Source organism: Oenanthe melanoleuca, chromosome 1A (genome assembly GCF_029582105.1).
Source record: "Oenanthe melanoleuca isolate GR-GAL-2019-014 chromosome 1A, OMel1.0, whole genome shotgun sequence".
NCBI classification, from domain to species: Eukaryota; Metazoa; Chordata; class Aves; order Passeriformes; family Muscicapidae; genus Oenanthe; species Oenanthe melanoleuca.
In genome coordinates, this window is record NC_079334.1 from 2,248,504 (window position 1) to 2,266,829 (window position 18,326).

Below are 18,326 nucleotides of genomic sequence, written 5' to 3' on the forward strand. Positions count from 1 at the left end.
CATGTTGTTGACAGAACTGCTGCTGAGCTTGGTCTCACCAAAAGGAGTTTAAACAGAGACTCCAGTGTAGAAATGACAGAGCTCAAATATGCACTTGAATATCAGAGTTTGAACACAGAACTAGCCAAGAGCAATGCACAGGCAGCTGCAACCAGGACATCTGGTCAAAAGGAATTCAGAACGTGCTTCCTGGGCACAATCTTTAGGAGTGTCTATTTCCCCAACCCTCTCAAATCCAGCCTGAAACTCTCATTGCTAAACCCCTGGGTATTGATGTACAAGTCTGTAGAGTGCAGGAACAGTCACAGGAACAGCCACAGTCATTGAGTCCCTCTGATACACCATGAAATATAAAATACATTGCCCCTCTCCCAGTTACCATGGACTTGGAGGAACTAATTCCTCCTGAGGTCCCATTTCCTTATGAGCACTGGTCACAGGTATCATCTCTGTCATCTGGGATTTGACTTGGTTTTTAGGCAAACACACTGCAGCTGCAGGTAGGGGCACACACTGTACTGGCTGAAGCTTTGCATTTCACTAATTGGCCTGAGTATTTAGCAGCTAAACCCAAACATTCTGCACTAAGCATCCTGCATTCTCTTTTCTTTGTTGGTTCAGGAAGTATTTTGTAGCTTCTGAGTTGGGAGTGCTTTGTAAAGTCTCTGCTAAGTGTATTTTGAAGCCCAGCTCTCTCACATAAAAATCTTCATTTCTCTGTTACCTCCAGCCTCAGAGCTGCTGCCCACAGCCACGTGAACTGCTCCTTTGTGTCTTGCATTTCTAGGAGAAGGGAAAAAAAAAATCAACAAAAAAAGAGAAAGTCTAGGCTTCCAAAATGAATAACCCAGCAGCCTGTTTCTTATCATGCAAAGGCTTGATGTTTCAGTGGGGTGAGAGGAAATGAGGCTTGACAAGAGTAGCTCCAGAACAAGGTGGATTTATACTCATGGTCAGAAACCATTACACTCCAGAGGCTGTTTGGGTGACCTGGGTGGTTGGTGTCACTCTATTTTCTTTGTGCACAAGGTACAGCTTTTCCCCTGTAACATGTTTCTGCAGGAAAGCCAAGGACTGAATGAAATGAAACTTTCACTGCCCTTTATCCAGCCTCAAATTTCCAGGCATGTACATGAATCCTCCTCAACTTACTGGCAGTCATTCCAAAACTAAGCAAACTTTGTCCCTTCCTTACCCATGCACTGCTTATATTTTAGCAAAATGTGGGGACACAAATTTGCTTTTCATGCTTTTCAGATAAAAAAAACTAATTCAGTTTCCAAGTGTTGCTTATTTATGGCCATCTACTATTCTCATGTGATTAAAGAGCTCCTGGCCTGAGCAGGTAAGAACACTGCAAAAGTTTGAAAGTTTGGGTTTTCCAAAGCACAGCTGAATACTACAAACATTTTACAAATAAAATCTTGTGCTACTTGTTTTCTGTGCTGCAGCAGTTCAGCATGCACAGAAAGTACTGACATTGATATGGATTTGCTATTTCACAGCATTTCATAACATGATGTGTTTCTGTGCAGTGCAAGGAACATCCTTGAAGGATGGAGAGGTGGAGGAACTCTGCATTCTGCAGCACTGAACCCTGAGCCTGCCTCTTGGCACCTTCTGGTCTGAAACTCACTTTGGGATGTGTGCTGAACCCAGCCAGGGATGACTGCTCCCCACAGCTCTGTTCATGGCCATAGAACACCCTGAGAAAGGGCTTTTGGAGGCTGATTTACACTTGAGTGCAACCAAATGCTTCCATTAGAGACCGTGCCAGTGCTACCTAGAGGAAAACACGGTGGGTTTCTATTTGAGCTACAAGCTGGAGCTGCAAGGATTCATGACAGAGCCTGAATTATGCATCCTGCTCTGACATATGAAACTGCCAGCAGCTGAGATTCACTGGGGACTGGGAAGATGCTCATTTGGAAAGACTGAATATGTAAGTTATTTGAAAATTTATGACATTTTTTGTTCTTTTGGTTGTGGTGATACTTTGTCCTAAAAAATGTTTTTCTACTTATTTAATAGAAGAAAAGCAAAAGCTGTTCTTATTTTCTCCTTAAGAGGATTTGCCCATGGCACACACAAAACAAGTTCCTGCAAAACAAGAATGGCTTATTTGTATTTTTCTTTTTAGCCCTGTAAATAAACTCAAGTATTCAAAAATCAATATAAAGCTTTCCCTATAATTAGAATATTTAGACATTAAAAAAACCTGAATAGCTGGGAGGAAAGCAGTCATGTGGAATGTGCCTTCATGCATCTCATGGTAGCATTGGGTTGGGGTTCAAGCTGATGAGCTGTGGAAAAGGAAACTGAGACAAGCAAGTGAGTTTGTGTGGAAGCTGAATCCCCCATTTGAATATATCATATAATCACTCTTAATTTCAGTGCAACATCAAACTGGGTTTTTTGGTTGGGTTGTTTTGGGTTTTTTCTTTTAAGAGAAGAAGCCTTGGCTGACCTTGAATAAAATCAATTCATTAAAGTCTAATGACAAAATCAGGATTCCATTTTCCAGCTACTTTCCAGGGGGGGAAAAGCATGCATTTGTGCTGACAACTTGAAGTGTGATCAGTGTATATCTACAAAAGAAAAATCAATCTGCACAGATGGTCTAAATACTTGTAATTTTTTGTGTGCTTGGATTTCAACACAATTAATTTTTCTGCAGAAGATTAAGAAAGTAAAAAATGTTCTATCCCATTAAGTCAGGCTATTAAATGTAACAGTGAAGTATAATTAAAGCAGGTTTTGTCACTTGCTAAGTCTCACTTTTCATCATGACAGTATGTAGCCATTCTGTTCTCAATCAGTTACCCCAGCTCTTATTTTCCTGATCAGAGCTGCACAGGCACTAATACTGTCCAGGGCAATGGCAGGAAAAGGATGGGAGGTGTCACACACTCTAAGCCATCAACAGTGAAGAGCTAAATGTACTTATCACTAATAAAGCAGACAGAAGAGAAAATCTTTTTGAATTAATGTTCATTTTTAAATGTGCTCCTATTTAGAGCAAAATTAGAAGTGTTTCCTTATTTAAGTAGATGCTGGAGTTGCAGCATTGTGCTCTGCCACTCCCTTCTCTTCAGTACAGGGGCAGGGGGAGAAGAGATGGGGAAAAACCCTTCTAGGTCAAGATATTTAAGAAAATCAAAAGCCACACATGTAGTTAAGGGAACACAAAATATTCCTGACTTCCAATCAGCAGGCAATGTCCAGCCCCTGTCCAGGAAGGAGGGCTGCAGACAAATGTCATAACAATGGCATGCCCAGCAGCAGCCAGCCACTGGTGTGCTACCCATCCCTTCTAGCTGCCAATACACAGCCCAGCCCTGTGGGGGAAAATGAACCAGTCCAGTGTCAGTAAGTGAAATGTATGGCCAAAAAAGCTTTTTCATTTCTTACTTCACTGCATTGCAAAAACGAACATTGTTTTCATTATTTCCTTGATCTGCTTCAACCAGCTGGATAGAGCAGCCTAAAAACACCAAAAAGACCCCAGAAGAAAGAGAGCTGAGTTATTTAGAGATCAGAAGCAAGGCCATAAGGCTGACCTTGAATTTGGTTCCATGAGAGCCTCTCACTCCTGCCCTGACTGGATGGAGTTGCAAATGAGCACAAATGACCCCATTCTGACTGCACTCTAAATGCTTTCAGAAGTCACAAAGTTCAGCTGCCCTGGGTAACAACTGCTTTTCCTCTGCATGCAGAACATGAGGAATTTCAGACAAAGCTTTCACAATTCACCTGGTATCAAGGCACAGACAACTCCAAATGCAGGTATTAATTTACAGAAGGGAGAAGGACAAACTGAAGCTTCTGCTTCAGCATGTTTTAATCCTTATTTTCTCTTTTCTGCCCTGGCAGGAGGCTCAGCATCCCCTCAGGCTCCATAAACCTGTCAGGTAAGACAGATAAGGGGGAACCAGTGGATTCTACTGAACATGAAAAATCCACACATACTTTTGTGAACTTGGAGATGCTTTGGGTCAAGCATCCCTCTGTCTGTTTGCCTGGAGTTCTCTTCAGCCAGAACATTACCTCCAGGTAAGAACTTCATGCTGTTACATCTGCAAGCCCTTTCTACTCTCTAGGTGGAGACATTATAAGGCTTAACTGTATAAAAGCTTTTAAACCCCTTCAGAAAGAGGAGGGATGTGAACTGAGACATGGCAAAAGGTTTATTTTATAATTTGAATAATAATTTAGATAAAAGTGTGGAAGTTTATTAAAAATAACTAATAAAAAGAACTTAGGATTCTTCTTGGCTGGTTAATATGCATTAAATGGTGCATTTATGGTGCAATATGCATTAAAAGATGCAGGGTGGGAAATGTTACTTATAGTTTAAAAGATGGGATGATTAAAAAAGGTGAGAGATCTGCTGGGAGCTGGCTGGTGGGGAAATCACAATGGCAGAACTGAAAACTCAAAAGTCAGAAACCTTGTGTCAATACAATGAGACCCAAAACTGATGGTATGTATTATTTTCATTACCCACATACACATAAAGCATTAGGAGACTGCATATGAAATTTAAAGTTACTAAGGGGGCATCATCAATAGAAGGGAAAATTGAAATTGTCTGGTGGGAAAAAACTATGGATAATCCTGAGGGTGGAAATAAGAGAGTAAAATTAAAATTAGCACGTGAAACTAATAGTCTATCATTCTCTGGTTCTGAAGAAATTCAAAATCCAGTGAAAATATAACACCTCCACTGGTTTATTCTTTCCATTTTGTTTAGGCTACCTCATAATTTGTTTCATCAGACAGTATTAAAAACTTCTGGAGGACTATTTAGAAACTTTGAGTGATTTGGCAGCAATGACAGTCTCCCAAAATTACCTATTCATTAAAAAAAGATAACCCACAAAAACAAAGGCTCCTTTTTCACCTGAAGCTCTGTCCTTGACAAGCAGGTACAGTGCCCTGGAAACAGCACATGGAAAAAGAGAAATAAGTGAAAAGCTAAGAAAATTGGTTCATAGGTAAGAAAAGCTGAGGCTGGGACACAACCTTAAATGGGACTGAAGGTATTAAAAGAGCAAATCCACAATTGCAAACTAAGGAAGGAGAAACAGAGAGGAATTGAGCAGGAGGAAGGACAAGAGTTGGAATGCATGATTTACCACGAGGACATGGGTATGAATCCCCAGATCCTCATGGCTTGAAGAATATGATTCAATAATTGCTGAAGGATGGAACAGAGGAGCCCAAAGCTGCAATCTGGACCCTCCCCTGCAGGACAGGAGTGACACAGGAGCCCTCTGCTTCTTTGCATCTTTGCTGGCAGCACCTCTGAGTGATTCCCAATGGCAAACAAGAGCCTGTGCAGCCCAGGGATAGGAATTGTTAACTATGGAAAATGCCTTTGCTAAGTCACCCAAATTCATTCTGGTGCCAGAGGTACACAGAGGAGATGAACATGGAGAGGAGATGGATCATGGGGGTGAGAGGTTTGGTTTTGGTCATGTCCAGAAACTTTAACTTTCTTCTTCTTGCATATAAATGTAAAATGTTATTTGCATGATCACATTATTGCCCATTATTTTCCAGCAGGACTTGAGTTTCCATGCACTGCAAATATGTTAAAGAAAGCAGTGAATGAGGCAGAACTGCATATGGAGAGAAGTAATGACTACAGAATGGAGTCACTGAATGCATCCCTCCACGACTGGAATCTTTTTTCATCCACAGACTGCTCACATTATGCTAATCACCTAAACCATCCTTCCAAATATGACCAACAATAGTGAATTTCTGGAGCACCAAAAAAAAAAAAAATCATGATGTTTGGTCTGATGATGGGACTTCAGTGAAGGTATGAGTCTTGTTTGTTACTCTGAAAACATTAGAATCTAAAATTAGATCCTAAATGCAGCATTCCTACTCCCCAAGGAGATGGGAACAACTAAGCCAGAAGTCCAGAGACACCACCTGGTTTGTGTCTTACTGAGTTGAAGGCAGTCCTGGTTTATGGTCTGAAAGCTGCCCCTAAAATTACCCCAAGCAATTTTACCCCAAGTAGGTAACTCTTTTGGTTTCAATGGAATTTTGTTGGATTTGAAGACAATTTTGGTTTATTCTGTGTAGACATTCTTCCATTTATACCATCTTCTGAAAGCCACTTTAACACTGCAAACTGTTTTCCTATTATTCTTTGCATTAAAGACCTAAAATCATAATCCAAAGATGAAAAAATCTCTTTTCCTGACCCACCCTTCTTCAAGTGTTTACTGTTTTAGTTTCATGTAAGCTTTACTGTGATAATTCCTAATTCAGGACTACATGAGATTTAGACTGGAACACATTTTTCTGCTCCCATCCAGATTCTCATGCTCACAAAACAGCCAAAGCACTTTGGCTAGAACTTTTCAGCTCCACATGAAGGCACCAAATGAATTACAGAACACACTGTATTCAATAACAGTGAACACTTCAAAGCTTCCCAATAACCAGGGCATGAATGTAAAATGTGTTGCTCTGCACATCTAAGAGTTTTCCCCTTTCTCATCATGTTCTTTGAAAAGGTGGCTTTATTCAGATTTTTGTGACTGTTCTTGTTCTTGTTCTTGTTTTAGGATTTTATTGAGGTTTGCATACACCAGTGCTCAAGACGAAAGGCTTTCATGTCAATTATTAATAACAAAATCTTTCATCTGTCTATTTAAAAAAACTAAAACATGATCCTTTTTTTCCTTATTTTGATGTTTAATTTAGAATGAAAATCAAACTTTTTAAAAAAGATTTCCTCACTATCACAAGGGAAACTACAATGCTTTTAAGAATTCTCTCTATGAAGATAATGCCTACTAAAAATAAAATAGAAAATAATAAAATAAAGGGCTTAATTCTTTTTTAAAAAGCATTGAGCATATTTAATTATTTCAACAGGAGTGGAAATGCAGTCAGGATCTCATGGAACCAGAACACAAAATGCTGTTCCTACTAATGTATTTGGGGATAATCAGCTCATTGGCTTAGAGAGCAGCTCAACAGGGACTTCAAGAGTTTTAAAATCAGAACTGCAAGTGGACTCTATTCCAATTAATTTTTATTTCTGCAGCACTAACTACCACAGAAAAACCCTGCTTCCCTGAAACACTCATCACTTTATACAGACTTCCCTTCAAAATCTCAGCTAGACCTACCAAATTTCATATTTAGGGTTTGAAATGAAATTATTTTGTTTGGCACAGCAGCACTGTCAGTTCTTGAATTTGATTTCAAAAAGTTCTTGCCCTTCTAATTACATTTATAATTCAATTAAGATTCAATACATCTAGCCTGATTTCACATTTCTAACACATTTCATCTCTGAATTTTGAGCTTTAGGTGGATGCACCTTTGGTACTTTCCTATAGCCCCAACACAATGCAAGTGCTGGAAGCAGCTGCACAACAAAAGTCAGGTGGCTGCACACCTTGTCTGGCTGTGGGCTCTCCCATCAGCTCCAGAATCACACTTACTAACCTGTCCTGTTTGCAATACAAGCAGAAAAGGATGCCAAAATGCATCTTGGAACTCCTGTTTCTAAAATGTGGTTGGATTATTTTTTAAGGAATCAGCAGATAAAATAACCCAAGTATATTTTTTCTGTAACTTTTTCTCCCTGTACACCATGTAGCTGCACCTCAGAGCAGTTCCACATTGCTTTCTCTGTACAGAACTGACTGCACTTAGATTGTCTTCTCTAGCAGCTCCTAGGACAATTAAAGCTAAATTTGTTTCATGGCCTTCAAAAATAAAAAAAAAAAAACAAAACCCAAACCAAAACACAAATTTGGGCCTCTAAAAAGTTTGGAGGCCATTCCAAAATACCATTAAAAAAGCCACAGGAGCAACTTCATATTTTGCATTTGACAATGTAGAGAGAGGAAAGATAAAAGCAGCATGAGTTGGTGCTGAGGTCTAATGACAGGGTTTAAAATATTTGAACTGCCATTTCAGCTTCAGATTAATCCCATAATCTCTGACACATTAAAGCCAAACCATACCTCAATTTTACCCTCTATATATCGAGGACAACAACATTCACTCCCCATTTTTTAAAGAGGTTTAGAAGTTTTGTTTAAAGAACACCAGATAAGTATAAATAATTATAGTCATCAATTTTGGTTATCAGAGAGCTTAAGGGGCTCCTTCACACATGACTGATGGGTGCTTTGGGAGACAATTGAAGTTTTTAGGCAAGATTGTGCCTTTTGTTACCTTTTCTGCCTTTAATTATTACTTTTCATCTTCTGATTAGGCTGGTGCTGATCAGGAAATCTTACCCACTGAAATAAATCCCTCACCTTTTTACTTGACAGCCCTGAAGCTCTTTCATTGTACATGGAGCCACATTAATTATCAATTCCTACTTGCCTTCCTTCTCCCCACCACACAAATGAAGAGGCTCATCCTGTTTTACTCATCATGAATGACAGCAAAGGTGTGATCCATTTGTTCTAATTCAGTCACCACCTGCCCAGGATCTGAGGCAGGCACCCTCAGCTCTGTTTATTATCAGCAGAGAGAAACAGGTACCCCCAGAGAGCAATTTGTCTTATCCCAAGATGGGGGTGTCTAGAACAGGGCACAAAAATCACACTCTGGAGATTTTTGGGGGCATTAAGGCAGCCTGAGGTGACTGGCTCAAACTTGGGTGCATAACTTCTGGACATCCCACTCAGAATGCCCACAAGAGCTGCTCAAGTGATGCAATAATTCTCACTGCAGGCTGACACAATCTGAATGGGACCAGCATCTCCCAGCACAGATAAAGTCTGGCCTGGACAGTCACAGTTAGCAACCCTGCATTTGATGCCTGACATGAACCAGGAGATAATGGTGGGATTGCAGCTTTGAGAGCCACCAGGTGAACTCCACCCAGCCATCATTAATCAAACACACTCTGCTTCCACATCCCAAACTCTGGGGCCTCCAGGCATGAGGCAGCAATGCTCAAATGTGCAGCTGAGCATCTCTTTGTTCTGGAGCAGCAAGTTCCTTATTGCTAGTGACAGTAAATTAGTTACTATGGATTCACAAACACCTGGTGATCCCAGTCTAATCATTAACCTTCCTGCAAGGTGGGAAGGCTCCCTATCAAAAGGAATTAATTGTAAATTTGGAGCCTCACTTAAAAAAAAGATTCTTAAGGTTTGTCATAATTGCTCAAAGATTGATTAGAGGTACCTTTGACAAAGCAATAAAGATGTAGGAAGCTTTATTTTCCAACTTAAATCCAAACATAAGACCCAGATATGTGGATAATCATCCCTGCAATGCAATTGTCTCTCAGGGGACACTGGTACATCCTACAGGCACACTGCAACAGCACAGAGCAGCTCAGGACAAGAATTAACTAAACACACCCAGCTGCTGACACTCCTTCCCAAGAAACTCTGGTTTCTGTCCTACTGGCAGAGAGGCCTCAAGTGAAAAGATAAATTAACAAACTTCCAACAAATTCAAAAAGAAGAAAGAACAAAGGTGGTGCTTCTGTCTGTAAAAGCCTTTTAGTTCCTCCAGAAATCTGTCTGTACCTGTCCCACCCTTGAGTTCTTCTCTCCTGCAATCCTGCTGCCATCCTAATCACTTTTGAATATCACAGTTGCTTCTTTTACTGTTTTATTAAATCCCAACTCTTCAGACTTCAGGTGTTGGAGGTACTGAACATAAATTATGTTCTGCCCTGGGAAGGGACCCTGGTCTCAGCAGTATGGATTTTCTTTCCTTAGAAATCTGGCTTGAGTTAATTCAATGTGACACCATCACCCTCCTCCCCAGCAAACAAACAATTACCCTGTTGGGAACTGCTACATATGTGATTTGTGCTTATTTAAGTTTGCATCTATGTAATTAATATACTTTGTATTCATTTATATACAATTGCTGTTATTAATACATTGCTGCTATATTTAACTTTGTTGTTTGGTTAATTAGACAAAATCCAAAATCCAAATCCATTTATAACAGAACTCATGCCACTTTTTGTTCATTATTTCCTCTTTTCTTAGTTTCAACTGACTCCCAGTCTTAGCAGCTGTCCCACAAACCTCAAACACATTTTTCATCTCAACATGAGCACCACAAAAGGAAACTTTCCCAGAAATGCCTTTTAAGTGGCCTTGCACTTCAAAGTCAATCCAATTCTTGAAAATTTGACTTTATATCTTTTCCCTTTTGAGAGAATGTGTTCCCTGTTAGATGCAAAAAAGCAGAAATACAAAAAAACCTGGAGTACTCACAAGAATGAAGAGAGCACAGGAACCAACAGCCTCTCTGCTAAGGAACCATTCATGCTACAGCTGCCCACCTGATCCAAATTTAAAGGCTTGCCTGGAAGTGGGTTGGGTCAAAGAAATAACCTGTGGAGAGTGGGGGGAGTTAGGATTGGAACTCATTGTTCATCTCTTCATGAGTACAAGATACAGGATATGCTGTGTGAAGCTTCTCGTTGGCAAGTTCAAAACAAGAAGGAAAATAAACATGAAAAACAGGAATTTTCTGCTCCTTGGGGTGTAGGAGACTCATAGAACATGAAGCTAGAGGATATAGCAGATGCTAACATTTGATATGCATTGAGCAATAAAGAATAAACCTGGAATGTGGGAAATGGAAATTGGATTTGGAAGATTAACAAAGCCTGCCATTGAAAGATTGATTTTTGCATAAGAATTTGCCTTAATCAGAATTCCCAAGAGGCCAAATTAATAGCTACTTAATATTGGTCAGAAAGAAATAATAAGAAAAAAAGAATTGAAGAATTGAGTTCTTGGCTTCCCTTCCAAAGGCATCAAAAACTGTCTTATTTCACAGGTTTCAGTAAAATAAAATGCATCTGTTTCCTTGCAACTGTGTTGCAGCATACTGTTGATTTTTAAAGGTTTTTTTTTTAGCCAGAGTTCAAAATAGGAGCTGAAAACACAGATTTGTAGGGAAAAACAGATTTACTCTACTAAAGGCTTAGTATCCTAAAGCAAAACAAGACTCAATATTTCTGTGACAGGAAGCACAGGACATCAGCACCAGCATCTCTCCATCCTTTGCAGTATTCCTGCCTTTTCTACAGGGATTCTTTCCAGTACTAGAACAGGACCAACCTGTAGATGGTTTTGATTAGGGCCTCTTGCTCAAATTTGATGATCATCCAAATCGTAGACCTTTTAGAACTATTTGTGGTGTTAACTCAGAAAACTTAATGAGTCTCCAATGAAACATTTCTAAATGCAGTCTGTTCCTGTTACCATACCTTCCTCTGTGTCAAAGCATAAGCTGTTTCAGTCAGAAATGCTCACTGCAGGCAAGATGTGGAAATGTCTAATAACTATTTAAAAGGAATACCCTCATCAGTCAAATCTGCATAAAAAAGTATGGATTATTTTCTTCTTTTTGTGCTAGACTGATGAAAATGAAGGATCTTTCTTCAAGTAAAAAAAAAAAAAAAAAAAAAATTTAACAGATTGCTAATTTCCAAAAAAGAATTTGGGAAACAACAGAAAGGACTGTAGTGCAGGTGGGATATTTTAAGCAGATAAACTGTTTTAAAATTATATTCTCTTTATTTTTTCTTAATCTAAGACAAACAGAATGGGAGTTTTATCTACCAACTCTAAATAAGGTCTCTCTGAAATTCTTCTAAAAGCAATCAAATTGCATTTATTTAGCTGTCTTCTAGTCAACAAATGCTGAATTATGCATGGCAGCTATGATATTGTGATACTCACTTTTAGTGACCTTATAAAAACCAGAGAGAAATCAATAGGGATTGCAGTACTGAAAATGCTGGGAAGCTTGGTGATCTGAATAAGCAGCCAGCCATGTTAAAAAAAATCAGTGTCAAACCTCATTTTTTAAGATTAAGTGACCTACTTCAAAAACTTGATTGTTTCTTAATGGGCTTTTTTGTTGTTTTTTGAGGGGGTTGGGGGGTGGTGGTTTCAGCTTCTTTTTTTCTTTTTTTCTTTTAAAGATTGAGCTGCATTAAAAACTAAATAAAGACATCTTTGAGCTGTTTCTGAAATGTTTCTGTCTTCTGACAAGCAGAAAAGCTGCCCTGAGTGCATCCTTGCAAGTGATACAAGCAGCTTTGCATGCAAGCTCTCAGAAAAGTTTCTGTGACTGATATTTGAACATCAAGACCTAAATCTGGTGCTTATTTTGAATCATCCCTGTGAGCTGGACTCAATCAATGGCTGCCCTCTGCTTTATTCAGGAATAAACACACTCCAGGTTTTTCCTGTTCCTGTCACAATAAGGCTTTTCCCTCCTGTCTGTTTGCACCTTGATTTACTTTAGCTGAATCTAATAAGGGTTGCATTTTAGAACATGTGAAATTAGCAGCAGCTACCTAAAATTTGTATTCTCTCAGGGAAACCAGGTGCTCGTGTCCTATTTATGACTCAATTTTTTTTCAAGGGGAGCAAGAAGGAATGAGACCCAAAGTACAGCTTTGTAAAATTATTATAAAATGTTCAAGGAGAGGCATAAGAGCTATATTTCTAATAAAAGAGAGGGGGGGGAAAGGGAAGAAAAGGAAATAATAAAAATTAACTGCAGAACCTGCTCCAGTCATGGGAAGGACTCCACACACAAAACCTCCAGGTTCTATGAACCTGGGGCTCCTGAGACAGGATCTGTCTCAATGCCTGATTTAAAACTCCACTGAAAAACTCCTTGTGCTTTTCAATACTCCTGTTTTGGAATTGAAGAAGGGTTAGCAGGCTGGAAAGCTTGTCCATGTTTTTTTTTTCTCCTGCTCTAGGAAAAGTTACCTGCAAATTGTTTCTCCTCAGAAAAACAAATAAACAAAAAAGAGTATATTTATGCTGTTTGTTTTGGTTGGGTTTTTTTCGCTTTCAGGATTGATTCACACAAGTAAAAACTTCATTTCTGTTTTAACAGAACTCTAAGAGATATAAAGCCACTTGTAAATCCCTGTACTTTCTGAAAAAGGAGTTAAGGGCTAACAAAGTTAAAGAGGGCACTTAAAAAGAAAATAAAAGATAAAGCACAGCATGTGCCTAAGTATTTTGCTGACTATGATGAAATGAGGCATCCCTGTTCTCCCTGCTGGAAGGTTCAGGAGGGATGGGGGTGCCAAGGGAAAGCTTTTAAACAAAGCTGTGTAAAGTGAGTAGTTCCAGTTTCCAGTCTGTTTGTGAGAGAGGGAGGCTGGCCCATGATAAACACACTGTAGAGGAACTCTTTGGAATTATTTCATGCTTCCATTGCAAACTTAGTGAAAAATATCAATTAAACCCACAAGTATTAAGGAAACACATAGCTGTTGTCTATCTTTACAATATAATTTAAATAGTTCTTTCAATTAAAGTTTCTTGATGCTGAAACTAAAAGAATAATGTTTAACACAATTCAAGTTCAAAGCTGAAAACAAAAACCTGAAAGTTTTACCTTTTGTGCCTCCAGTTCTCTCCATCCCACCCAGGGAGGAGGGAGTGGTTTTACTGGGAGAATTAAATTGGAGAATACCTTTCCCAAACCACAACATGACCCTCTAAAAAAGTGGTGTCTGCAATTTTGCTTTTCCTGTCTGTAGTTAAAGACAAAATGAGCAGAACTGCATTAACTGAGCAGGGAGTGTCTGTTCTTTGTGAAAATTGGTGGTTGCAAAAGCATACAGGTAGTAGGTAGGTAACATGATCGAGCAATATACAGAAAATTTGTCCATGAGTCACAGAATGTTTGCAGGAGATTGAAAATCACTTTCAAACAATCCAATTTAAAAAAAGTTGTGGTAATGAGAACCCTGGCACTTAGCACCTATGAAAGGCAGGTCTTTCTCATCACCTTTTTTTCTCCCAAATTTGCGAATGAAAAAGAATGCTTAGAGAAAAGCAAAACAGCAATTATACCTCCCTTTTACTTTGTTTCTTTTTAAGTTCCAAGATGCCTCCTAGAAATGGATAATTTGACCAGACATGGAAGTTAAACTTTTTTAAGTGTAGCTCTATTTAGTCATTGTTCTTTGCTGAGAAAATGTATTTTAATAGATGGCACTAGAAGCCAGTCTGGTAGCTTGAAAAAGCAACCCAGGTCAAGGCAGTGAGGGTGGTGAGTGTAGAGGAGAGAAGGTGATCTCATTAATAAAACAAAGCCTGGAGTGGATGGATTATGTTGACAATCAAGTGAAGGATGCACTTGGAAGGCAAAGGTGCCCTGGCATATTTGACCACCGTGCTCTGAGACAAAGCTTGATTAAAAAGCAGAGAGAACAGTCAATTCTCCATAAATGCAGAATTGTGTCCTGCTGCTCCCCACACAATGGCTCCTTTATGGGCTGCCTCCTGCTCTTTATGCAGAGCCTCAGCTCTGATAGGACAGGTATGACTTGGACCCTTGAAGACTTTTAATGTTGGTTGTTGTTTTCTTTTTTTTTTAATACACATTCAGATCTCCTGAGAAACACAAGACTTAGCTTGTTCTGAACCCAGGATTTTAAAATTCCCCTCAAGTATGAAGAGGAAAATTAGTACTTTAGTACCTGAAATACAAATAAAGCATAATTTGACTACAATTATTGAGCCCTGGCAAAATATTCTTTTAAGCTGAGTAATCTGATGCTATTTCCATGCTAAACAGCACTCAAAGCCTATGATATTAATGTGGAACTCAGTGGTGAAGCAGGGAGTTACTGCTCATGATAAAAGCAAAGGAATGCAGTTAAGCAGCAAGAAAGAAAAACATGAAATTAATGCATTTCCCTTGTTCTTTTAACACCTATTTCCTGTGGAAAAAGAAAGGAAATCTCACCTCTGCATTAGGAAAAGGCCTCCATCCCATCCATGAACTTTTCCCAGGATATATTGCTGTATTTTGTCGCGGCGGAGCGATGGCGGAGCGCTGCCACCTCCCAGTGCCGATCGACCCTGAGACGGGGAAGAGGGTTTAGGAACACGGGGAGAGGAAAGAGGGGAAGGGGCTTTTAACGGGGGACCCAACACCCGACTTGAACGTTCCGTAACTCAAAAGCTTTGACAATCATGTGAAACAAAGGGAAAAACTTCGCAACTGAAAGATTCCCGCTTGCCTGAACAATGTATAACTTTTTCCCCACGTCATCGCAAAAGGTAGTTAAAAGAATAGAATCCCGCTCAGTAAACGAAAAATGTTTAAAAACCCAGTCAATAAAGTCTTTAAGTTGCTTCTTTGAAAACTTAAAGTCTCCCGCGATAAGGGTAGCTAGAACTTGGTAGTAAATGTCCCTTTGAGAAAGGCTAAACCTGGGACGGCTTCATTAGTTGCCCATCCTTCAAATCCCTCTCCTTGCAGCAAAAGGTGAAACAGAAACCAAAAACCCCTGCCGAAAACTCACGCTCTTTATTCGGGCTGCTCCAAACCCGCTCGTGTAACCAAAGCCTGCAGGAGAGCTGCTCAGCCGTCGACCGGTCTTCAAAAGCGGCCCCGCGATGGTCCAGAGAAGGTGCCGGTCGTCCCTCAGATGGCTCTCGCTAAAACGCGAGCAGCCCTCCTCGGGGAGCAGCAAAACCCGAAAGCGGCTCGTGTCCTGCAGCCGCAGCTCGCAGGAGACGCTTCTCCAGGAACCGCTGCCGATCCCTGCTCGGGCAGCCGATTGTCGCGGCGGAGCGATGGCGGAGCGCTGCCACCTCCCGGAGAAGCGTCTCGAAAGACGTCCCGGTGGCACCGGCAGCGTCCTCGCCCCCGGGCCAAAGTGACTGAGCTCTTCTAGAGATCGGCGACCGGCGAAGGAAGGGACGGGAGCCTCGCGTGGTGTTCCGAAGAGCAGGTTTATTAGTGTCCTCCTCGAAGCGGTGGCAGGGACGAGAAAACTCCGAGCAGGGTCGGGGGAGAGAGGTTTATACAGGAGAGCTGAGGGGAGGGGCAGAGCATCGCTGAGGGCGCAGGGGAGGAACACGGCGGGAAGAGCCAGCAGGATACCAACAATTTGCTTAAAGTGCTTGTTAGTTTTCCCATCCATGTTAGAACCTCACTCAACAAATGATTAATCATGGGTGTGTTATGTTTCTATCCTTTTCACCTTTATCACCTGCTAATTTTGGAACTTGCAGTTTATAATTACAGTGCTATGCCAGGGCTCTTGGATTGGGAGAGTGTTTTAAAGGGAAGCTTAATGGCTGCATTTTGGTTGAATACACCGTGAAGAGCCTGAGCTACATTAACAGCTTAGAGAACTCTTCATTCTGAAGATGAATAGAGGTCCTAACACTGAGGGGAAAGTACATACTAATTTCTCTAAACCACAGAAATGAAATGGAAGGGGTTTTGTGGGACCTCTCAGTGCTTGTTTCAGGATGCTGTGCAGCAGTGCACTTTGTCAGGGTTTGAGTCAGTGCCTGCTGCTGTAAACTGGACTAAGCAGACAATTTGATTTGCCCTAAAACATCTCCTGAATGCCAGCAGATTAAAGGCCACTCCTAATATTACATGTTTAATTTGTTAGTAGTATAGGTAAAAGAACAGCTAATTAAATTATTTGCAAGATTTTTCTGATGCTGCATCAGAGAGTTCTGTATTTTAAGCAGAAGACATCCCTGACACCTTGGTTCAGAGTCTGCATCTATTATACTTTTGTCACGAAGAAGAGAAGCCTTTGATAAAGCGGAGAAAAATTAGAAAATAATTTCCTTTCCTGAGGCTGCACCTACAATCAAAGGAGGATATCAGCTATTGCAAAACCCTGAGCATAGGGAATTTTACTCCAGAGGAAGTCAGTGATCAGAGCTCTTCTCTCTTTTTCTTGGTTATTAAATATTCTCTCAGAGTAAACCATCTGTCTGATTATTTTCCACTGACGGATACTTAGCTCTGGAAAGGAAAACTCATTTTGCCAAAACTGCCTCTGGATTAGGCTGCTGCATATCCCATTGCTAGGGACATGACCTACTGCAAAAAACACTACAATTCAATTATAATGGTGAATGCAATATTATTTGTGAAATAAAACTGCCTTTCTAGGATATTTAGCCATCTTGGATCTTTAGAGAATCATTAAACAATTCCCCATTACCTCAGTTAAAAGAATTAAAAGAAGAATTATCAGAAAAGTCTGAAAGGAAATGGCAATCTGTAAGGACCAGAATGAACGCTGAGGGAGAGGTGGGTGCCCCGAGTCGTGCTGAGGGGGTAGAGGGTCACTGAGGGGAGGGCAGGTGCCCCTGGTGTCGCCGAGGAAGTACCAAGTCACTGAAGGCACGGACTGCTGCCCGTGCGCTGCTGCAGGGACACGAAGCTCCCCGAGGGAACTCAGACGCCGTTTCTGCTGCGGGGCGGCAGGAGCGCGTTCCCGCCCAGCCGCGGCGGCTTCGCGCCCCGCTCGCCTCGCCCCGCCCACGCTCAGCTGTGAGGCGTTCGCCGCCCTCACGCAGCCGGGCCAGCGCCTCACGCCACACGAGCGTCGCTGAGGGAGCTGGACGCCATTTCTGTTGCGGGGCGGGGCGCGTTCTCCCCCCAGCTGTGGCGGCTTCGCACCCCGCTCACCGCGCCCCGCACCGCCCCCGCCTCAGCCGCAGCGGCGGGCTTTTAGCCGCGAGGCGTCCGCTGCCCTCACGCCACACGAGTGTCTGAGGGGGGAGGCGCCATTTTTGTCGCCGCCCGGCAGCGGTGACCTCGCTCCCCGCTCAGACGCTGCGGCGGGATGTGAGCCGCGAGGTGTCCACCATGTGGGCGGGTCGGTCCCGCTCCCGTTACGAACTCCCTCTCGCCTTGAGCGGCGAGGCACCTGGCAGAGCTCCACACAGGGTCATCCGCCGGCCTGAGACATGGCGGCCGTCAGAGGGCTGCGCAGTTCGTGAGGGGAAAAGACCAGGTATGTCAGAGGGGACACCAAGAATGTGATGGGGGAGGATTCCTGGAATACCCTGGCCTCATCTGTGAGCAAGGAATGAACATTTTGGGGTAAAATTGAGACTTTGGGAACAAAAGCTGCGGTAATGGTTAAGGGACATGGAGCGGCTGTTTTGGGCGGAAAAATCTGAGGGGCTCTCTCAGGGAGACAGTTGCTCTTGGGGGGATAGACGCCATTTCCGTCGCAGTGCCGCATTTCAGGGCCCTTTCCCCGCCCAACCGCGGCGGCGTCGCACCCCGCTTATCTCAGGCGCAGGGGTGGGAACTCATTGGCGAGGTGTCAGCCATGTGGGCGGGTTGGGGCCGCTCCCCTCACGCGGCAGCGGGGGGATTCAGACGGGCGTGCTGCTGAGGGGGCGTGGGGGTCCCTGAAGGGGTGGTGTGGCCGCTGCATGTTGCTGAAGGGAAACGGAGGTCGTTTTGGGCACGCAGGTGCCTCTGGTTATCGCTGAGGATCCGTGAGCTTCTCTGAGAGGCACGGAGTA

General features: G+C 42.0%; 1 protein-coding gene across 2 annotated transcripts in view; it reads right to left on the reverse strand.

Annotated features, from left to right (window-relative positions):
* The window catches only part of LOC130248609 (uncharacterized), a 94,315-nt gene extending 77,379 nt beyond the window's left edge, over positions 1 to 16,936 (reverse strand). For both annotated transcript variants that reach the window (XM_056482487.1, XM_056482488.1), the window contains exons 1-2: positions 15,332 to 16,936; positions 14,770 to 14,885 (exon numbers count right to left, since the gene is read on the reverse strand). In XM_056482487.1, the coding sequence (XP_056338462.1) occupies positions 14,770 to 14,885; positions 15,332 to 15,955 (740 nt within the window). In that variant the 5' untranslated portion in view covers positions 15,956 to 16,936. The remainder of the gene's footprint in view (positions 1 to 14,769; positions 14,886 to 15,331) is intronic.
* Between the last annotated feature and the right edge of the window lie 1,390 nt (positions 16,937 to 18,326).